This window comes from Carassius gibelio, chromosome B22, assembly GCF_023724105.1.
Source record: "Carassius gibelio isolate Cgi1373 ecotype wild population from Czech Republic chromosome B22, carGib1.2-hapl.c, whole genome shotgun sequence".
NCBI classification, from domain to species: Eukaryota; Metazoa; Chordata; class Actinopteri; order Cypriniformes; family Cyprinidae; genus Carassius; species Carassius gibelio.
In genome coordinates, this window is record NC_068417.1 from 6,249,586 (window position 1) to 6,273,449 (window position 23,864).

At 37.6% G+C, this 23,864-nt stretch overlaps 2 protein-coding genes and 3 long non-coding RNA genes across 6 annotated transcripts in view; 3 read left to right on the plus strand and 2 right to left on the minus strand.

Moving 5' to 3' along the window:
- Positions 1–23,864, plus strand: part of LOC127987694 (uncharacterized) — a 2,462,016-nt gene that overhangs the window by 1,789,255 nt on the left and 648,897 nt on the right. The gene's annotated exons all lie outside the window — the stretch shown is intronic.
- Positions 9,444–10,285, minus strand: LOC127987822 (uncharacterized). Its single transcript, XR_008161441.1, has 2 exons — positions 9,750–10,285; positions 9,444–9,568 (listed from the first exon to the last, which is right to left on the minus strand). It is a non-coding gene; the product is annotated as an uncharacterized LOC127987822 (long non-coding RNA).
- On the plus strand, positions 10,721–11,683 carry LOC127987761 (MAP7 domain-containing protein 1-like). The gene is made up of 3 exons (XM_052590166.1): positions 10,721–10,877; positions 11,060–11,128; positions 11,324–11,683. Exons 1-3 carry the CDS (start codon positions 10,769–10,771, stop codon positions 11,668–11,670), a joined length of 525 nt encoding a protein of 174 aa, XP_052446126.1. The 5' UTR covers positions 10,721–10,768; the 3' UTR covers positions 11,671–11,683.
- On the minus strand, positions 13,793–17,007 carry LOC127987806 (uncharacterized). 2 transcript variants are annotated; one of them, XR_008161419.1, is made up of 3 exons: positions 16,058–17,007; positions 15,114–15,148; positions 13,793–14,728 (listed from the first exon to the last, which is right to left on the minus strand). It is a non-coding gene; the product is annotated as an uncharacterized LOC127987806 (long non-coding RNA). The 2 variants fall into 2 exon arrangements; XR_008161420.1 differs by lacking the exon at positions 15,114–15,148.
- LOC127987823 (uncharacterized) lies at positions 18,577–19,958 on the plus strand. The gene is made up of 2 exons (XR_008161442.1): positions 18,577–18,713; positions 19,850–19,958. It is a non-coding gene; the product is annotated as an uncharacterized LOC127987823 (long non-coding RNA).

Here is a 23,864-nt window from a genome sequence, read left to right on the forward strand (position 1 = left end):
AGATTACAAATGAAGCAAATTCAAACAAAAATATTCAAAAACTGAATCTAATCAAAATAGGCTCTTACACTCCCTATCAAACATCGTATAGATTTTAAAATATTGCTTATTACTTATAAAGCCCTGAATGGTTTAGCACCTCAGTATTTGAATGAGCTCCTTTTACATTATACTCCTCTACGTCCGCTACATTCTCAAAACTCAGGCAATTTGATAATACCTAGAATATCAAAATCAACTGCGGGCGGCAGATCCTTTTCCTATTTGGCGCCTAAACTCTGGAATAACCTACCTAAAATTGTTCGGGAGGCAGACACACTCTTGCAGTTTAAATCTAGATTAAAGACCCATCTCTTTAACCTGGCATACACATAACATACTAATATGCTTTTAATATCCAAATCCGTTAAAGGATTTTCAGGCTGCATTAATTAGGTAAACTGGAACCGGAACACTTCACATAACACCGTACTTTCTACATCATTAGAAGAATGGCATCTACGCTAATATTTGTCTGTTTCTCTCTTGTTCCGAGGTCACCGTGGCCACCAGACCCAGTCTGTGTCCAGATCAGAGGGTCACTGCAGTCACCCGGATCCAGTACGTATCCAGACCAGATGGTGGATCGGCACCTAGAAAGGACCTCTACTGCCCTGAAAGACAGCGGAGACCAGGACAACTAGAGCCCAGATACAGATCCCCTGTAAAGACCTTGTCTCAGAGGAGCACCAGGACAAGACCACAGGAAACAGATGATTCTTCTGTACAATCTGACTTTGCTGCAGCCTGGAATTGAACTACTGGTTTCGTCTGGTCAGAGGAGAACTGGCCCCCCAACTGAGCCTGGTTTCTCCCAAGGTTTTTTTCTCCATTCTGTCACCGATGGAGTTTCGGTTCCTTGCCGCTGTCGCCTCTGGCTTGCTTAGTTGGGGTCACTTCATCTACAGCGATATCATTGACTTGATTGCAAATTAAAACAGACACTATTTCAACTGAACAGAGATGACATAACTGAATTCAATGATGAACTGCCTTTAACTATCATTTTGCATTATTGAGACACTGTTTTCCAAATGAATGTTGTTCAGTGCTTTGGCGCAATGTATTTTGTTTAAAGCACTATATAAATAAAGGTGATTGATATACTGGGATTTTACAAAGAACAGCGGCTGCTTTGAGAGTGAAGTTCGTTACAGGACAGACAACAATGTGTGGAAGGTAGGACATTTGTTTTATGAAACTAAACCTAGCCACATTTGAAGCACATGGACATTGTATAGGTATTCATTTCATATGAGAAACATACTGATAATGAAATCACATTAAAATAAATGTACAAAAGTGGTTTTATATACACAGAAAGCATATCAAATTCAACTAAAGTGTCTACTTTAATGTTTTTGAAATTAAATAATACTTCAATTAATTTTAAAATGAAATTAATTAATTTTGCATTGTGATCTGTAAATAGTATGTTCTTGTTCTTGATCTAAATATGCCAGACAAGATTTTTTTGCTATTTAAAGATTATTGTTGCACTTAATGTTTTTTTGGTAAAAATCTGTACTAAACTATTATTGTTGTGATGCTTGAATGCTCCGTTTCATATTTTTTCGTCTCCAAACAACATCAAATCATCTATTGCAAGTAGGGATGGGCATTTTGGGAAATTTCTCATTTTGATCATAGATAGGTTTCAAAAACGATTAATCGATTAAGCGGGGGTGGGGGGGGGGGGGGGGGGTTCTTGGTCATAATTTATATAATGAAAAAAAATCTGAAGATGAAAATCTGTCTATGAAAACATGAACACATGATTAGGACAGGTAAGATTATGATTATGATGAAGCAATGTTATTAATAAAGGAGCAAGTAATATTTGCATGAGCTAAGAGTAAAACCAATAAACGGAAGCTAATTCTATGACATGTAACCGGCCTGTCTATGGCACGGTTTCGATCTGCGTTGTGTTATAAATGAAGACACGGATCACAGGAACTGCTGCTGATGGAGGGTTTATTGAAATGGAGCATGCAGGTGCTGGATGGAGCAGAGAGAGTACAACAATGAGAAAGGTTTTCGTTCTGTGATTTTTCCACCTCTCCTCAGCGTGCTCAGCGCGGTCTCAGTGAAAATCACAATGATAACATCAAAAATACAGTGCCAGATAAATCGTTACAGACATTTATCCAGATATGATATAATCTTCTGCAGCAAATTTTTAAATCAAACATGAATTGGAATTGATGAATTGAACAAAGTGATACAAAAATTAATTGAAGATCAAATGAACAATTATCTATACCTGGATGGAGCAGAGAGAGTACAACAATGAGAAAGGTTTTCGTTCTGTGATTTTTCCACCTGGACAGATACAACACCAGTTAATTGATTCACTAAAATCACTGTGTCCTACTGACGCACATACATACTCAAACCGCTGTACTCAATGACAAACCATTAGATGTCATCCATCCACACATAAAACAATTTTCAGTACGTTTGTAACACTCTTAACAATAATATTTTAGCATATTAAGTACTTATTAACAATTCTGGTAACTTTTACAACTTTATATTGGCGGAGCACCGCTAACTGCTTACCTCTCCTCAGCGTGCTCAGCGCGGTCTGAGGACGCAGCGCGGGCTGAACAGATATGACGTCACAACGTAAAATCAATATAAAACTCTTTTCCCAAAAATGACTCAAATAAAGGACAAACCTAAATTATCACATTTTCGTGAACGGCAAATACAAAATAAATACATGAAAATTGAAAGGAGGGATCATTAGTGAAATACATTAATATAGATTGTGAGTACACACCCTTATTAACATCCGTCACATTCACCCCTCCTGAATTTCACTAATATCCTGACCAAAATGACAAAAGCAATTGATCCAACAGAACCAGATTTTCAACGAATCTCATTCGCAGTTTAACATTGTAAGTTATCTACTTAAAAGATTAAGAAAAGTCCAAGATTGATCAAGTCTTAGACATTCTCAGAAAAGCATGCTGCCTTGTACAACACACAAAAATCTGGCCTATATTACACTTAATGAAATTCATACGTCACACACCCCTTCACAGTACTGTGACTGAAAAATAACATATTAGATTTTTAAAATAAAGAAAGAACTGATCCTGATCTCTTGCCTAATGATGACCCCACCATCTGACTGTAAAATGGTCTCTGTGTCATGGATTCAATCAAACGGCTAACTTTTTTGACAACCCTTCCTGCACGAGTCCTAACACCCTGTGTGTCAGTGGGAATTTGTGCTTGTGTGTCAGGAATACTGTTAGCATGAGAGTCATCCACAGTCTGTATTTGTGAGTTAGTGTTATTATCATGAGATTCAGTTTCTATAGCAGAAACTTCATCAGAATAACCACCAACGGCCTCATTTTCTCTGGGATTTTGATAACAGACACTTCTTCGACTTTGGATTGAATTATCAGATTCCAAATCACCATCATCACACAAAGGTTCTTGATCTTTAACTTCATCTCGTTCATCAAGCACACATTCCTTTGTTCCATCATCAAGACTCTCTTCTTCTGATGAATCAGATAACTCAGACATACAAGACTCTGTCTCCATAGTCTCAGCATTTAACTGGATGTCCTTGCCATCTTGAGGTGGTTCAATTGGTAGAAAGCTGACATCCAAAATCAAATTTCGATGCACCACCTTGGATTTCCCAGCATCATCAATCAGTTTGTAGATGTTAGTTTGAAGGTTTCGATCCTTTACAATATAGACCGTTGGATCCCACTTGTCAGCAAGCTTTTTCTTTCCTCTTTCACTTTTGTTTGCAAGGAGCACTCTGTCTCCAATGTTCAAACATGTACCCTTGACTTTCCGATTATAAGCCTTAGCCTGCTTTTTCTGTTCTTTTTCAGTGTGTTTCTGGGCAATGTGAGCTGCTTCACGAAGGTAAGACATAAGTGTTTCTGCATAACTGTCATGGTCAACAATCACAGGGTCATGCAACACCTGCCCAAAAATGACATCAACAGGTAGCTTTGGAATGCGACCAAACATCAACTGAAATGGGGCGTAACCGGTGGTCTCGTGTACTGTGGCATTGTATGCAAATGTCAATGTGTGTATCTGCTCAGGCCACTTGTGTTTCTCCTTGAGAGGCAGAGAACGAAGCATACTGCCCAGGGTCCGATTGAACCGCTCTGTTCCACCGTTTCCCATCGGGTGGTACGCTGTAGTGTGTGACTTCTTAATACCTGCCAGCTTGAGCAGTTCTGCAATGAGGGTACTTTCAAAGTTGGTCCCTTGATCCGTATGAATGCGTGTCGGGAAACCATATATGCAGAAGACATGATCCCACAGCTTCTTCGCAATTTGTTTTGCTTTCTGGTTCACACATGGAAAAGCATGAGCCAACTTTGTAAAGTGATCTGTCACGACTAATACATCTACAGAACGCTGCTTGCTGTCCTCAGCACTCCAAAAGTCCAAACACACTAACTCCATAGGGGCCGAAGTCCTGATGTTCTCAAGTGGGGCTCGAGCAGATGGCTCAGGTGTTTTGGCCAATATACATCTCTGACAACATTTGACATACTCCCTTATGTCACGCTCCATTCTAGGCCAGAAAAAGCGTTGTCGAGTTAGCTGAACAGTTCTTGACTGTCCCTGATGTCCAGCGAGATCGTGCACACCACTTAAGGCTTTAGCCCTGAGACTAAAAGGAAGTACAAGTTGGAACTTCTTATGATGGCTCAAAGGATCTTTTGAAACACGATAGACTATTCCATCTTGAACCTTCAGTCGATCCCAATGCTTAAGAAGATCTAGAGCCTTAGTATCCATTCTAGCCACTTCTCGCCTTGACGGACGTTTATTCTGACTCAGGAAGGGTATAACCTTCGAGATTACTGGGTCTGACTCTTGGCCCTGTCAGATCTCATCGAGAGGGATTACTGCAATTGTGTCGGTTCCAGGGATTGCTGCATTCTGAATGGACTGGATTGCCTGCATGGCCCGTAGCTCAGTTACAATCTCCCATTGATCGTGGAGGCTCAAAAGGGTCCTGACCGTTGTGTGATCACAAGACACTGAGTTTGACTGAGACAATACATGAAGGGTGTTCACTTGTAAACGGAAAATGTCCTGAACTCCATCTTTATCTACACTTTCAGCCTCAGACAGTAGACTGCTGTATTGCTCTGTGATAAGCCTGCGACTTACAGTTTTTGTGAAAGGATCACGGCTCAAAGCATCAGCTACTGTGTTCTTACTTCCAGCAATATGCTTGAGATCAAAAGTATAAGCAGCAAGCTTAGACACCCAGCGCTGTTCACAAGCATCGAGTTTAGCCTTTGTTAGGATATAAGTGAGTGGATTATTGTCTGTCCATACAGTGAACGTGTGGCCCTTTAGCCAATGACTGAATTTTTCACACACACTCCACTTTAAGGCTAAAAACTCGAGCTTGTGTGCTGGATATCTCTTCTGAGAGTTACTCAATGACTTGCTTGCAAATGCAATCGGGCGTGCTTTTTCCTCACCTGCTGGTATCTGCGATAGCACAGCGCCAAGCCCTTCCAGAGAAGCATCGATTGACAAGACTAATGGAAGGGAAAAATCGGGATGTGCCAATACCACACTCTGCAGCAAGCTCTCTTTCAGCTTAGAAAGGGCATCGTCACACTCTGGGGTCCAGTCATCTGGCTTCAGCTTTCTGTAAGTGCCTGCCTTAGCCTCAGTTTTGACCTTTGTCCTCCTCTTCTGTCCAGCAGTTAGGGAGAAGAGTGGTTTGGCAATGGAGGAGCAATTAAGGATAAAGTGCTGGTAATAGAGGATCATCCCCAAGACAGATTTAATCCTCCGTACAGATGGAGTGCACCCATCTTCTTCCATGAGGTCAGCTTTTGACAGTTTTGCTATGGCTTCAACCTTTGAAGGATCAGCGGAAACACCATTCCCATCGATGATATGACCTAAAAACTTAACGGACGCTTGCATCAGATGGCACTTTTTTGGGCTTAATTTGAGATTGTGGCTCCTCAATCGTTGGAACACTAGCTCTAACCGCTCCAAAGCTGAAGTCTCATCAGGTGCAAACACCAATAAGTCATCCAAATAACACAGCAGACTGCTAAAATTCAGGTCCCCGAAGATACTTAACATCATACGCATAAAAGACGCTGGGCTATTACACAACCCTTGAGGCATCCTGTTGTACTCATGGAGACCTACTGGAGTTGCAAACGCGGTGTACTTTTTATCTTCTTCAGCCATGGGGATGTTATAAAAGCCTGACGTTAAATCCATAGTACTGAAGAGAGTATTTCCACCCAAAGCAACGAGACAGTCTGATTGGTGTGGGAGCGGGTGCGCATCCTTAATGGTCCTAGCGTTCAGCCATCTAAAGTCTGTACAGATCCTTAAGCTGCCGTCCTTCTTCCATACTAAAACCAAAGGTGAGGCATACTCACTCACTGATTTACGGATTATTCCTTGCTCTTCCATTTCTGAGAGAACTTGGCGTAATTTTTGATAGTGAGCAGGTGGTACCCGACGGTATGGAAGTCGAAAAGGGCGTGTGTCAGTTAAGTGGATGCGGTGAACAAAACCTCTGACCTCCCCACAATCCAGAGCATGTTTGGAGAATACATCATTGTAGCTCTCAAGCAACTGGACAAGCCTTTCCTTTGCCGCATCACTGGCAGAACATGAGTCAATGTCAATGTCATTGAGGCTTACGGCCCTAAGTCTCTGTTTAAGATCTCCTGTGACACCAGGTTGGTAAATTTTCTCGGATGTGGGCACCTGAGCATGACTGACACCCTGCAACAGCTCAAAATCTTCCACAGCAAGACACGGGAATACATCAGCTAGTTTACAGTTCCTTTTAAGGGTGACCGGCTTGTCCGAGAGGTTGGTAACTTTTAAAGGAACCCAACGATCTCCCCACAGAGGTGTAACAACACGGCCTATGATGATGTCCCGTGGCATAGTTCTGGAAGAAGTGGCCTCCACGACTACAGTGCTCCCTGGTGACATGATAGTATTACTCGGCCGCCGTCCCCAGACAAGGTGTTCTTATTTGGCCATTAGGGTGACTGACTGTTGGAGCTTAGCAGTCCCAACCTTGTCTGGTGGATCTCCACCTCTCCAGCGGCAAGTATTTGCCATGACATCCAAGAATCGTTCACATGAGAAAGATGGCTCTGAAACACTGTTAGACAAAATCCTCCAGTAATCATCACTGATCTTCATTCGGTGCATGAGGAACTTAATTACATTGGTACCGATGATTAAATCATCCCGTTGCCCTGGCACGACTAAAACAGGGACTAAACATCTCTCACCATACACTTTCAGCTCAACTTCATACATGCATTTTGGCTTGGTTATTTTACCTCCACATCCTATTAACATTATTTCTTGTGTCAATGGTGTGGGTTTTGGCAACACATCTTCACTGAGCATTCTACTCTCTACTGCTTCACTGAAAGTGCATGCCATAGATCCTGAGTCCAACATTCCCTTCATCTGGAATCGGTCATTCACATATACAGGGGCATAAAATAACTCATCAAACACTTCAAGAGTTTGCGTATTCTGTGCAATCACTTTGACTTCAGCTGGAGCTTGTGCACATGCACTTTCATAAGCTTGCTTAATATCTGCATTTTCGAGGGTTTGTTCCATTCCACCCACACGTCCCCTCTCCAGGTGTGGGTCGACTATTTTAAAGTCGGTGAACCCTGAAGTGGCTTTGTGAACTGATTGCCAGTGCTGGGTTGACTTTCTGTACAATTCTTCTTTATGTGACCAGGTTGGAAACAGGCGAGACAGAGTCGTTGTCTCCGACAGTGCGCTAAAGTTGAATGCTCATGAGAACGGCATACCTTACATGGTCTCATAGGTGGTTGGCTTGGTCGAGGACACCTAATCTCCGCTTGACTATTCTGGAAAAGAGCACGGTCAAGTAGACTGATGAGTGTCTTCATACAATTATCATCATTCTGTGGAGGAGATGGAGTGCCAGCATTAAGATTATCGGACGGCACAACAGGGAAACCACTAGCTGCAATCTCATTCTCTGTAAGTGACTGAGTATGAGCTGTAGCATTCCTCATAACAATGTTACGCTTGAATTTGACTGCTAACTGTTCCTTTTGTTCAGTATGATATCTGTCGAGATGCTCTTGTACTTCACTCGCCGTCCACTTATCTGGTGCTTTCAAGCGGAAAATTGCTGACAATGTTGGGTCTGGGCAGTATTTGACAAACATCATAGCTGCCTCCTGGCACGGGTTATCCATCTGCCGCCCAAGTCTATTTAAAGCCTCCTCTGCAACATCCACAGCCTTATTTAAACGGACCCAATACTCAACTGGATTTTCCCCGGCAACAGGTACTGTGCCGTAGAAATCCGCTAAAGGCATAGAGGAGAACCTGACCTCACTGAAATGCTGTTTCAGAATATCAAATATTACTCTGGGGTTCTCAGAGGGTCTTAGGGAAGTGTTACTACGAAGGGTTATTCGAACAATGTCTTTGGCTTTACCCATCAGCCTCGAAAGGATTTCATGATGATGCTCAGATACTGGTAGGCCTCTTTTCCGCAGGTAAGTGTCCACTAAATCCTCCCACTCATGCACACTGAACTTATCAGTTACATCTCCTCGGAAAACAGGGGGCTCCCTTACTTCAGACTGCATGACCAGTTTAACTCCTGTTAAATTTAGTGAGGGTGCCTCTGAGAATGACTGACCTGCACCTAAACTTTTTGTCTGTGCATTACTGGCTTCTCTTTCCCCACACCTTTCCCCACTTTGAGCAGAAATTATAGTCTGTCCTACTTCCTGAGCAATGTGTGTTATGAGGTTATACCATGCTGCATCATTTAAATCAGGGCTGACTGATAATGGGTTACTCCTTAACTGGCTAGGTGTTTGTTCAGTTACTCGAGTAGAACAAAATTCAGGTGTTCGTTCTACATTACCCCTCCCTACAAAAGGAGTAAATGAATGATCACTGAGGTGTCTTCCTCTTGCAAAACTTGAATCTGACATGTCCCTATCAACATTAAAAGTATCTGAATTGAAACCATATGCCATTATTCCTGTTTAAGTTATCAAAACACTGAATAAAGAATTCAAATGGCAAAAACACCAGCAAAACAAAATCATTAAATAAACTAGAGAAAGAAAAATAAAACTAGTAGTGCTAATTGTATAGTAAAGTGTCCAGTTCTTTGAAAGTGCATCACTTTGTGTTACTGCTCATCAGAACCTGGTCGGAAGTGCAGCATCCACCGGTGATCAAACGGCATTGACTCTTGGACGAAGATCCGAGGTGAGCTGATCTTCATCCGGGTCACGGCACCACTGTAACCGGCCTGTCTATGGCACGGTTTCGATCTGCGTTGTGTTATAAATGAAGACACGGATCACAGGAACTGCTGCTGATGGAGGGTTTATTGAAATGGAGCATGCAGGTGCTGGATGGAGCAGAGAGAGTACAACAATGAGAAAGGTTTTCGTTCTGTGATTTTTCCACCTCTCCTCAGCGTGCTCAGCGCGGTCTCAGTGAAAATCACAATGATAACATCAAAAATACAGTGCCAGATAAATCGTTACAGACATTTATCCAGATATGATATAATCTTCTGCAGCAAATTTTTAAATCAAACATGAATTGGAATTGATGAATTGAACAAAGTGATACAAAAATTAATTGAAGATCAAATGAACAATTATCTATACCTGGATGGAGCAGAGAGAGTACAACAATGAGAAAGGTTTTCGTTCTGTGATTTTTCCACCTGGACAGATACAACACCAGTTAATTGATTCACTAAAATCACTGTGTCCTACTGACGCACATACATACTCAAACCGCTGTACTCAATGATAAACCATTAGATGTCATCCATCCACACATAAAACAATTTTCAGTACGTTTATAACACTCTTAACAATAATATTTTAGCATATTAAGTACTTATTAACAATTCTGGTAACTTTTACAACTTTATATTGGCGGAGCACCGCTAACTGCTTACCTCTCCTCAGCGTGCTCAGCGCGGTCTGAGGACGCAGCGCGGGCTGAACAGATATGACGTCACAACGTAAAATCAATATAAAACTCTTTTCCCAAAAATGACTCAAATAAAGGACAAACCTAAATTATCACATTTTCGTGAACGGCAAATACAAAATAAATACATGAAAATTGAAAGGAGGGATCATTAGTGAAATACATTAATATAGATTGTGAGTACACACCCTTATTAACATCCGTCACAGACACATGATGGGCCGTGCACAGGGGGGTGGCCCGGTGGCCAGAGCCACTGCCAGTCTGCCCTCATCGACTGAGGTGCCCCTCTTCCCTACAGCTCCGATCAAAGCATTCCGTTGATTCCGCGAATCCGCTCCAGGTTTTCCCGCTCGCTCCGCACTCCGCAGCATCACTCACAGTATGTGTCTGCGGCGCTTGTGAACACGACAGTTCACGAAAGCTGTTGCATTAACAGGTAGGCTATGCAAGACAGTGGTTGAATCTGCGAAATTAGTCTTTTTTTTTTTTTTTTTTGTATTTATGTCGGTAATGTTTTGTGCTCTTTGTCTTCTACTAGTGCTAACAACTTGTACAACATAACCACGTTCTAAGAAGCTGCTTGTCTAATCAAATTATAATTGTACTCTCGATCAGATCTAATACAAATAACTACATTTTCTGTTGTTGGCACACTTTGTAGACAAGACAACCATAAAAAACAATGCCTTCACAAAAAAGAAGACAGAGACAGAGAGAGAAAGAGAGAAGGGAGGCTGCTAAAGGCAGTTCAACATTGCAAACATGGATTCAAAGCTCCAGCAAGCCAGCAGGTAAATCATCATATAGAACAGTTAGCAGACAGTTTGTCTGTTTAATTATTGTAAGTATATCTCCCATTATAATCACTTGTCTTAGTTGACACTAACACATCATAGGCTCTAAATGAGTTGTATATATTTAGGCTGTATGCCAATATGAAATTAAATGTCTATTACTTATTACTCCATTGAAGATGAGGCAGAGGCAGGCTCAGAGAGTGAGGGAGAGCCCATTCAGCATCAGCCAAATCAGACACTTACAGGTAAGTGTTGTTAAACTGGCTGACAATAAAGGATTCTGAATATGCAAGAGTTTTATAACAAGAAAGATAGACATTAAATTATTTGAATGGAAGAGTAATTATATTACAAGAACATACATTTAATTAGCACTAAAGCCTAACAATTGTATTTAAAATATGATTGTAACAGGTTTGTTATTCATTCTCTATATTAAGATGAAAATGCCTCAGAATCAATTCAACGGAGTAAAAGTGAAGGTCTTGGAACTGAGCCGGAGACAGAAAAAGTTCAGAATGAGAAAGAAAGGCAATACAATGAGACGGAGAGGGAAGAGACAGATGCAGAACAGGAAGAAATGGAGAGTGAGGCAGCCACAGCCATGTATACAAGGGAGAAAAAGCCAGAAGACTTTGAGTTTTTGCTTCAGTTACAAAATCCATCAGATCCTGCTCATGTAAAGAAATACAATGTAACATACAGTGTTGCTGTAAATGGAACAAGTAAATATAAAAAAGTATCAGTAATGTGTAATTGTGATGTTCTATCAAAACTTCTACAATAAAGTCTGAAATGTATTTGAGCGTGTTCTGTCTTCTTTTTTAATTGTACATTTTGTAATAACTGGATAATTTGTGTTAACAAGCAACCACCCCCTTAGTGCCTCTTTTTTTGGTTTAGGCCACTGCCCCTCAAAATGTCTGTGCACGGTCTTGGACACATCCTATGATAAATCAGATAACTGAGATACATATCAGACGTAACATTACAACTTGTATCAGCACAATAGGATTCTAAGTTATGCGTTAGACAGAGAGAGAGAGAGCGCGCGCGAGCTCCCGCTGATGCGTTTTAATGACAGCGCGCTGAAAGATGGGCAAGGACAGATTTTACTATAGATTCCTATAAAGTTCTCATTATAAATGTATGGCAGATTTCTGCTATATTTTCATATACGTTATTAAGTGTAATAGTTGTAATTAAGTTTTGTTTTCCATAAACCACCTGCGCGTTTTCGAAGACATTGCCTTATGCCCACAAATATGACGGGAAAAAAAGCTCGGCTGAATTATTATAACATCAATAATAAAATAATAACAATAATAATAGAAAAATAAAACATTTAAGAGCAATATCATTATCGGGCATTGCTTATATGAGCATGAAACGAGCATGAAATTCAACATAATTGTTCATGTTAATTAATCAGACCCTAGCTCTTACAACTTTTATCTGAAAAGAATTCGCCGACGCAGATGTGAACTTGACCGAAAGTGTAACTCGGATTGCGCTTTACAAACACGAAAGTACAATAAATTCACACTATCTTTATTTTTTTATGTATTCTAATATTTTGTATTCAATTTGCACATTCTGATCAACCAATATATTATTTAACAGCATGGAAATCACTGATTATTTCTAAATAATTGAATACGATTTAAATAGATAAAAACTATGACAAATAAATAATTTTGATTTCGTCATCTGTACGAATATGTTTAATGTAAATAGGCTACAAATATATCCAGTGCATTTTTATTTTATAAAGATCATTTCATTATTTGATTTAAAAATTAACACACAAAGATACTTTTTCTTTTTTAGCTACTTTATTCAACTGCATTTTTTTAACAAAACATTGTCTTCCAGTATAACTTTAGCAGCATATTTGATCCAGCGGTGAAACGTAGTTTTTAAAAAATAACGAAAAAAGTTCACCAAGTTTAACCAAACAACTAGGCTATTATAAGGTATAAAACAGAGACCAATAGCCTAGATATTTTAACTATGGCTAAAGCTCAAAACTAAAATAATATTATTTTTAAAAAATGGATATTATATTTACCACGACCGGTGAAACATTCAAATGTCTATTCAAAAAGATAAGGCGGTCTACGTGCTCAGATGAGAGCCGAGTGCGCAGCCTGTTCACATTTAGTGGAATAAATTCGCTCCGCTGGAACAGATGTTGCAGGAACAGCCAGGTACCACTGGACAAGATTCTCTGTACATGAAACTAATGGGCAGCAAATCTTTTACCACCATATCAGCGAATAGCTTTGTCGTCTTCTCGGTTCTGCCTGCGTTGCATTTACCCAGCCGGCATTTCAACGTTGATTCAACGTTGAAACAACGTCAGGTACCATGGTTGAATCAACGTTGAAAAACCTTTCGATTTTGCAAATTGGATCAACGTTGAAATCACGACGTTGATTCACCGTTGAAATCGTGACGTTGATGTACGGTTGAAATCACAACGCTGATTCACTGTTGAAATCCCGACGTTGAATCAACGTTGAATAACCTTTCGATTTTGCAAATTGGATCAACGTTGAAATCACGACGTGGATTCACCGTTGAAATCGCGACGCTGTTTCACCGTCTTACCTGCATTATGGGTGAATGAGGGTCGTGCTGCAGCCCTGGGATGAAAGCTGAAGGAGGTGTTGATTTTGAAAAGTTAATCAGCGTTGATAACACGACGTTGTTTCCCCGTCGTACCTTGCACCGTGTGTAAATACACCTAGATCCTAGTTGGCATTTAGATCAACAATGTACATGCAAGGCTAAAAATCTAATGACTGGCAGCAATGGCTTTACAAACAACTTCAATAAACGACCACATGCTCAAAATTGTCAAACAGCAGTTAAATTTTGGAAACATACTGAATAAAACAGATGAAAATAATCCCACACTTTATTATGCAGAGTATGCATGGAGGTAATGCTAAAAACATGTAGTAGAACAATCCAAATACAATAATATTTAAAGGTTTTTGTAAAATAATTCGGCACAAAAATGCATATTTTTTTCAGCACTTACAAGACAAACCCTTGTACCTTTATGACTGAAACCAGTGGATCTTTTATTTTGGTGGAAAACTACAGTTTCTGTCAAAAACATGTTTTAGTAATGTGTCTCATTTCAAGTTTTGCACATTTGTGCAGTGAAAATGTGTTGCACAGTACGAGCAGGGAACCTTCAACCAGTTGATTTCGAATGGGAACCCCCCCGGACTGTGTCTTCTTTACCGTGGGGAATGCAGAATGAGATTTCTACCGCAGGGCACTCTAAAATGTTAGAACCAGCAGCCTTAGTGTATACAGTGTGGTTGTGCTTCGGGTGATCCTTGAAAGTGTCCCAGCGCTAGGTCCTTTCTGACGCCGTCCCCTCCACTCTCTCCCACTTGTGCACTTTCTGTACCGTCCTGTATAAACATTTACATTTAATCATTTAACAGACGCTTTTATCCAAAGCCACTTACAAATGAGAAGAACAGAAGCAGTCAGGTGTACAAGCGAACAACAACAGTATACAAGTGCCATGACAAGTCTCAGTGAGTCTAGTTCAGAACGCAAAGCCAGGTTTTTTTTATTTATTTTTTTTATATGAAAGACAAGAAAAGAAGGAAAAGTGCTAGCATTAGTTGGTTAAGTTCCGGTGAAAAAGATGGGTCTTAAAATGTTTCTTGAAAATGAGTAAAGACTAAGCAGTTCGGATTGAGATTGGGAGGTCATTCCACCAGCTGGGCACAGTCCAGGAAAAGGTCCGTGAGAGTGATTTTGAACCTCTTTGGGATGGCACCACAAGGCGTCGTTCACTTGCAGAGGGCAAACTTCTGGAGGGAACATAAGATTTAACCAGTTTGTTTAGGTATGTCCACAATGTTTCACAATAACTTTGATATTGTGAAATATATTTAACTGAAAACTGAATGCAAAATAAATCACACAATATTTTCACTTTACAGTTCAGTAACAGTGAGGTTGGAAACAAAGTGGTTAATATTGTTAACAATATTAACAAATTATTCACAAGCAGTGTTTTCAGAACCCCCAGTTACACTGTTTTAATCAAAACACTAGTAATACAGTGTAGTAAAACAAATAAAATCTAATTCAGTACATTTTTAATAAACTAAGTACAATCAAAACCTATCACAAAAGGTCAAAGCATCTCTAGCAGAAGTGACAGTGCAATGTAGCAGATGAACAATTTCTTACCAATGTTTCAAGAACAAACTGGATCCTCGATGACTCTACAAGGGGAAAGAAGAAATGGTTTACTGAAAAGTTCTTAAAAAGCAGGATTTCATATTATACCATTTCTTTAAACCACTGGTTCTCAAACTTTTTATACCAAGTACCACTTCAGAAAATATTTGTTATTAAATATTAAGTTGCACCATAATGACCATCATTACATTTCAGCAGCGTAGTAGACCAAACTATTCAGCTACAGGTCTACAGTTAAAAAATGAGGCAGTTTTATTCTAATAAGAATATTTATTGTTGTCAGACACTTTATCATGTTTGAACATTAACACTACAACTGTGCTTACATACACAGGTAAATAAAAAAAAGTTTAAATTAAAATGTTATTTTAAATGTAATTATGTAACAAAAGTTACAAAACTGTACTGTACTTTAACTCTAACATACTTAAATGTGCAAAAAAAAAACTTACTCAAAGATTAAGTTAAAATATATTAACATTAATTAGTTTAATTTAGTGATTCACCTGCATAACAACTAGAGGGGGCCTGACACTTTGAGAACCATGGCTTTAAACAATCCTTTTATTTATTTATTCATTTTCATTAATTCATTAAAATTATATTATTTAAATGCAGACATTTGCACTTATATGTTTCGGAAAACACTTTGAAACTATTATAAGCATACAAACATATATAACACACCTAATGCATGGGATACATATCAGGAAAATATGGGAAAATCTCTAAACCATCTCTAAATCTCTCTTACCAGCAACACATTAGGTGAGCACCTAACTTGATCAACTGTGATAAAGCAATGCAAAAATAGACACACGGGTATTTATTCATCTGCAGATTACATGTCCTTTAAACTACCCATTTGTAAACTCTGGTAATACTTTACTATTTTCAAAAGATAATAAAGATAACGTTAGCGATTTTCTTACCTCATTTTGCCAGGATGTTTTCAGGACCTCGCAGAACACCTGACCCTTCTTGTGTTCACAGTTTTTGTTCTCCATTGACATGTCACGACTCAAATTCGCTCAAAATAAATAAAAAATGTACAGGCAAATATGAAATAATTCGGGACCGATAGAGCAGTCAGTTATAACGAGCAGCAGCTCACAGTTAGCCGCCTCACTCACAGAAAGACGACAATAACGGTCATATTTTTAAATGTAGAAAGGCGCGAACCGATTCATTGTCCAGTTTCCTGAATGACAGCCAGATTAACCAATCATGATAGAAGTAATAAAATACAACTACCAATGGGAGTTGTTTCAGTGTGATAAAGCAGCGAAATGTATATAGTTTTATTGTTGTTAATGATGATAATATTTAACATATACCTTTAGATTTTAGAATAGGTATCATGACTAAAATATTTTAAAATGCTATTAAAATAATTAATTAATTTAAATAATTTAATATAAATAATTTAAAAGCTTGTTAACCTTTAACTACCATTTAGCATTAAACATTTTTAACGTTGTTTCATTAAAACAACTGACCTTATTTCAGCCATATTTCAATGTTGAAAGTTGGTCATGTGCTGGAAGTTTTTCAACAGTTCATCTTTAAACGTTGAATCAACGTTGTTTCAACGTTGAAACCACAACTGACCTTATTTCAACCATATTTCAACATTGAAAGTTGGTCATGTGCTGGATGTTTTTCAACCATTCAGCTTTAAACGTTGAATCAACGTTGTTTCAACGTTGAAACCACAACTGACCTTATTTCAACCATATTTCAACATTGAAAGTTGGTCATGTGCTGGATGTTTTTCAACCATTCAGCTTTAAACGTTGAATCAACGTTGTTTCAACGTTGAAACCACAACTGACCTTATTTCAACCATATTTCAACGTTGAAGGTCGGTCATGTGCCGGCTGGGTAGGTCTTACGGCAGGTGATCCAATGCTCGTCTGAGTTGCCGCTATTTTATGTACACATTTTAGATGATAGCGCATTGTATTTGTTGTAGATTTGTGTGACAGCTTGGCGCTGCACAGCTTACCCTGAACTGTATTTTCATCGTTCTTCTCAAAGGGAAGCCAGCCATCACTACTTGACTTTGAGGCCATGATTATCTGTCTTCTTACGTCTTTTGAGGCATCAAGTGGGAAGCTAACCAATCAGAGATCAGGGCGCCACCCAACGTGGTGCCATAACCAATAAAAATAAATAAATAATTTCGATCATCGTTTACGTGATCGATTATCGCTGTCGCGGTCGAGTACTCGATCACTGTTGCACATCCCTAATTGCAAGTCTTTAAATCAGGGTTTTAGATTTGCACATCGACTGGTTGCAGCGGCGGACTGGGGTTATAAAGTGCACACACTACACCAAATCCACCAGCTCATTATGACGGAGCATTAGCATTGTTTTTTTTTTAAAATTGAAATTCTTATTTGATTAACATTAATGGGATTCTCAACCCCAAAATTAAAATTGTGTCATTAATCATTAACGAAGTCCTGAATAGAGCTTTACAAACATTCACTCCTAAATTAAATTGTGATGAATAACATCGCATTAAGAAATTTGAAAAGGCCAGTAGTAGTTTGTATCCCTGAAAACTTATGTTTGTCTTTTAACATTTTCTTATCATAAACAGAGTTGGCAAGTATTGCTGAATTGTCTCGCCATTCAGCTGCTTACATCTTACCTCAGCTTGCATTCAAGTGGTGCACTGCTCAGCTTCTGTGAACAGTAAATCCCGCCTTCTTCGATTTGATTGGCTAATTCAAACATTTTGACATTGACGAGCGCTTTTGAGCCAGTACACAGAGCCAGAGCACACTAAATTAATTTGAATATTTGACTCAAGTGGGCCATGCAGGCCATTCATCTGGGCCGATGGACGTACATTTTTTATAATTTATTATATATATATATATATATATATATATATATATATATATATATATATATATATATATATATTAATGCAATGGGCCGGCCCACATCAAAAGTCAAAGTCCCAGTGGGAAAAATCCTGCTGCTCCAGATGGCCAGTCCGTCACTGATTGTGTGAATTATTCAATGACTCAGTCATGAGAACATGCCACTTGTTTCTTTCCTGTAGTGATCATTGTAAAAGACAGTCACTAGTCTCCACCTATCGGCTTAATGATGTTACATGTGGAATAATACATTCAGTACAAAGTCCACAAATAATAATAATAGAGTCATTAGCATTTTTAAAAATGAACTTGTTACTATGCCATATGTTATATCTTGTTGGAGCTGTTTATTAAATGTTAAAGTGATTTGCTGAGATAACATAAAGTCCCAGTGCTTGACGACTAGACTAATGAATTTCAAAGACCATGTTGTTCAAATTGTTCTTGTAATGCATTCTCAACCTGTGGTCGTCTGACAACCAAATTCAAAACGGCAAAGTTTACATCTCTCTTCCCTAGAACACCACTCCAGGCCCCAGGACCTCCTTCAGTTTGCCTTTTCCCTCCAAAAAACGCTATGAGTTCAAGGTCAGGGCTCGTATAGGGTTATTATGTGGAGAGTCCAAGTTTTGGAGTGACTGGAGTGAGCCTGTCTACTGGGGATCTTAAAAGACCTACGACACCTCAGGTAACTTATGTCCGTATTACACACACACACACACACACACAAACACATGTTTGTTTTTGTGAAAAGTGGGGACATCCCATAGGCGTAATGGTTTTTATAATGTAGAAACTGTATATTCTATCGCCATTCACCAACCCTACACCTAACCCTAACCCTCACAGTGCATTTTTACTTTCTCAAAAAAACCTCATTCTGTATGATTTATAAGCGTTTTGAAAAATGGGGACATGGGTTATGTCCTCATAAGTCACCCTCTCCTTGTAATACCTGTGTCATACCCATGTCATTATACAAAGTTGTGTCCTGATATGTCACAAAAACATGCCCACACGTTCATGTTCATTCTCACACTTTCTCATAAAAAGCACTTACTAATAAAAAGCTTTCCTTAATACGTTTGTCCATTCTTCCAATTGATTCAAGTTCACAGTCACCCTGACTAGTACCATTTAAATTTTCAAGTCATTTTACTGTATAGTTTTGGAGAAAATTAATGACAAAATCACTCTAAAAACAAAGTGCATTCTAGCATTTGCACCATTACCCATTTTCAAACACTCATCACTTTTTTTCTTTATAGGTTTGCTCATTCTTTCAATTGATTCCTGTTCACAGTCACCCTGACTATTACTGTAATAATTTTCAAATATTTTTACTGTACAGTTTCGCAGAAAATCAAAGGCAAATTCACCCCAAGCATCTAAATGCATAATCACTTTTGCATCTTGTCCCATTTCAAATCCTCATAAAAACTTTTTCTTTAGAGGTGTTCTCGTTCTTTCAGTTGATTCCTGCTCACAGTCACCCTGACTATTACTGTATTCATTTCCAAGTCATTTTACTGTTTAGTATTGGAGATAATTAAAGACAGATACCCCAAGCATGAGTGCAGAAGACTTTTACATTGTCTCATATTCAAACCATCATAAAAATCTTTCCTTTTTAGGTTTGCTTGTTCTTTTAATTGATTACTGTTCAAAGTGATCCTGACTTTTTCAGAGTTATTTTTCAAATATTTTTACTTTATAGTTTGGGAGAAAATGAATGGCAAATTTACCCCAAACGTCTATGTGTACCTTTGCACTTTTACATCACGTCCCATTTTCAAAAACTCATAAAAGTATCAGATATTTCAGAAAACATCTTTAGGAATAACAGCACTTTAGGCATGCTGCAGTACATCACATCAGACTGCACAACAGTGCCTACTGTGGCTTCAACACCTGTCTTCTGCACACACACACAATTTTTTTTCTCATATTAGGCTTTTCTTTAACTGCATAAAACAAATTCCATATTTGCATTTGTATCTGTGAAATGTAATAACACAGCTTACATAACCCCTATCACAACTTATTTCTGTATATCAGTCTTAATACAACTCTTGTTTAAATTCATTAGGTTGTATTGCAGTCAATCAATCAATAGTCTACTGTTATTTTAAGGTGTCATTCAGTCTTGAAAGGTGAATTTTATTATCATTAAATGATTATAGGAGTAAGCTGCAGCAGAAGCTGTGGCAGGACGACACCAAGGAGTTCAGCAGAGGCATGAGGACTACACATGGTTACAAGCTGTCGGTACAATAAAACAACAACAACAAGAAAAAAAGTCTCCTCTCTCTCTCTCTCTCTCTCTCTCTCTCTCTCTCTCTCAAAGTTCAAGTTCAAGTTGCTTTATTGGCATGAAATTTGAGTTACAGTATTGCCGAAGCATTTAGATACAGAATAAAATATTAAGAATATCAAATAAAACTGCTGAATACAATCAATTATCCCTTTCGTATGGTGTGTATGGTGTATAAATATTTAGCAGCTAGTGTGACTGCCGTCTCATTCTCTCCAAGTATATAGAGTAGTTTCTCTGAGTCATTTAGAGACAAGAATGAAGGATTCAAAGCTTCAAACTGTGGGAAGAATGTTTCTCTTGTAGTGCTGTATTTGGGACAGACCAGAAGGAAGTGTTTCTCATCCTCTGTTTGATTCAGCTCACAGTGTTTGCACAGTCTCTCTTCTCTCGGTAGCCAGGATCTTTTATGTCTACCAATCTCTATTTCCAAATCATGATCACTGAGTCGATATTTTGAAAGGATTTGTCTTTCTTTTAATTTTAATTGCTTGAGTGATAAGTAATTTGCCAGTTTTGTGGTTCTGTTTAGGGCCGAATAACACTGGAGTCTGGTTTGGAGCTCAAATTCATTTTTTAATTTTTCATCATAATTATACTTCAGATTTTTGTCAGTTAGTTTCTGAATGTTGGGGTTGTGATTGGAGTCAGACTCAGTTTGTGTTTCCTTCATCAGTTGAAGCACGAGTGTGTTTAGAGGATGAGACACTGTATCAATAGATTTGCCAAAGGTAGTAAAAACACTAAAAGATATAGTGGCGACGTTTACATTAAATATTAATATTTTTTCTTATACAAACTCCTTGCTTTGCTTCAGAAGGCCTTTATTAACCCCCAGAGCAGTTTCGAAAACACTTTTATCATGGATGGATGATATTTGATATACCTCCAAAAAAACTATACCCATTGACTCTCGTTATAACACTTAGAACAGCCAGGACATTTTATTAATATAACTCTGATTGTATTCGTCTGAAAGAAGAATGTCATATACACCCATGGCTTGAGGGTGAGTAAATATGACAGAACTTCCGATTTTGGCTGAAGCATCCCTTTACGTTATAATTGGTAGTGTCTTAAAGGGATTCACCCAAAAATGGAAGTTCGGTCATGCCACAGCCATAAATTGTTCCAAACCTGTACACATTTCTTTATTCCGCCGAACACAAAGGAAGATATGAGGGGTTTGTAACAATGTGTTGATGAGGAAATCATGACGGAACTTTCATTTTGGCATGAACTATCCCTAACTGTTCCACAGTTGCATTTTTATTAATTGTTTCTAAGTCGTTTCAAAGGCCAAATATTGTTTAAACATTTTACCAAAAGAGATCTGTAAATGAACTTCAAATAATTTTTGAAAATTATCCTTAATTAATTGCAGTATCCTGAAAAGGCAAGTTTCTGTTTTAGCGAGTGTATATATAATATAGCCACAGTAAATGTCATTGATGCGCACACATGTGCACTAATTGTTTTGTATTTTACTGTTATTCAAATAGATGTCCCTGGGTGAAGGAATCAACATTCCAAAAAAGACATTCGATCGATTGTCCAAGACCAAAATGTCAGTGTTTACCCAGGAGCTGGCAGTTGTCATTTTTGGACGCAAGGTTCTGGCGACATCAAGTCTAACGGGCAAAAAAAACAACAAAACATTGTTGAACTCCATCAAAGTGAATGCGCTCACTGCTATGTTTGTTGTTTCCTTGATTTAAACAGATGACAGCTTAACTAAATAAATGTTAACATAAAAAAGTGCTTCATGTGGTAGCTTGTAAATAATATGATTTTATTTAAATGCAGCATGTTAACTCCTTGAATACCAGCTTTTTTTATTTTTATTTTTTTATAAAAAGTTAAAATCTCCACCTTTCATGGCCCTACATTTTTTTGTTCTGAGAATATCTGTACAAACACTATATCAAAATAAATAGTCGAGTTGAAACATTGTCTCATAAATGACATAAAAATCTGTCACTGGTGAAAAACAATCAATATTGCTGATTCAAACTAAATAAATGAATAAATGAATCATGGGTCATTGTCACAGAGAGCTGTCTCTGTCCACATTAGCTCTCTACATCACATCCATTTGTTGTTGTTTTTGTACTAGTGATGTCCAAACCTTTGTTTATGAATATGCACTGTTAAAAAATAATCATTAAGACTATTCATAGTACTTAACTATACATTTAATTTTTAGTTTTTAGGGAAATGCCTTTCCATCACATTTTATGTGAAGGACAAGTACAATTTTTTCTTTACATTAATAGATTTGATTTTGTTCCTTGGTCTTTTCATCCAGCATTTAATAATGCTATATCAACAATCGGCATACAAATTGTGTGGATGGTAACCCATCTATTGCTGTTGTGCTACACACAGAATATTACAGGTTTATTTGGACAGTTTAAGTGTTGTGATTTAAAATTAAAAATGTTTAGATTGCATATATTGTTTTCATGTATCTTTACTTTACAAATGTATATCCAACCTAGATAAACCATTGCAGCTAAATCTGATAACATTGATTATCATAAAATTATTTTTATTTTTGTGTTCACAGATGCTGTGATTGCTCGTTTTGAAGGGACCACTCCTAAAGTTAAGTGTGTCTTTGTCTGTTGTTAAAATGTGAAAAATGTTAAAATGTTAACTTTTTATTTTTATTTTTTATTATGCAATATTGATACTTGTTTGATTCAAATTGTACAATATTAAACTAAGATTCTGCTTATGTTTTTTTTCTAATGTATTTGTTTGTTTGAAAATACATTTTTTTTATTATTCTTTCATTAAATTTACTTTTGCAAAACAAAACATTTGATTAATATTTTTTTTTTATCTACCAAACTGTTTTATTATAAGTGTTAGCGTTGTGGTTTTTGTTTGTTCTCAATGCATTAAATTGAAATTAATGCATATTTAATTAACTACAATTACTTTTCAGTATTTTAAGAAGTACATCATAACCATGTTTTACAAACAATAGAAGCAGTTTAAGTACTGTAAAACATTTGTTAAAATAACTCAGAAGTTCAACTTATTGCATTTAATGTCATTTTAAATTGGTATATTTGAAGTTTTTTTGCAAATATGCATGTGTTTGAAACAATTCATTTAATTAAGAATTAAGTGTACTGTTAATTTACATTAAAGTAAATGTTAGTTCACATACATTGTGCAGTGCAATTTAATTACATTTTGAAAATATTAGAAGCAATTAAGAAAGTACATATAAAGTTGTATTAAAGTTCCACTTAAGTTATTGAAATAAATCACTCTTAATTTTCACTAATTGCATTTAATATGAACTTAATCTATTAAAAATTTGAAATAAAATACAATTAATATGCATTAAGTGTGTCAAAATCACTACATATAATTCACACTTAAGTGTATTTTTATTTTACATTAAAGTATATTTTAGTTCACTTTAATTGATTATTTGTATAATAAGTACACTTTATAAAAGTACACTAAAGTGCTTTTTTTCACAAAGGAGGCCTATATTTATTCAAC

What these genes read in the sequence shown, in the direction of transcription:
- LOC127987761 (XM_052590166.1), top strand. Translation starts at nt 10,769, where the DNA reads ATGCCTTCACAAAAAAGAAGACAGAGACAGAGAGAGAAAGAGAGAAGG. An exon ending in AAGCTCCAGCAAGCCAGCAG is followed by an intron (nt 10,878 to 11,059) that starts GTAAATCATCAT and finishes ACTCCATTGAAG; the next exon opens with ATGAGGCAGAGGCAGGCTCA. An exon ending in GCCAAATCAGACACTTACAG is followed by an intron (nt 11,129 to 11,323) that starts GTAAGTGTTGTT and finishes CTCTATATTAAG; the next exon opens with ATGAAAATGCCTCAGAATCA.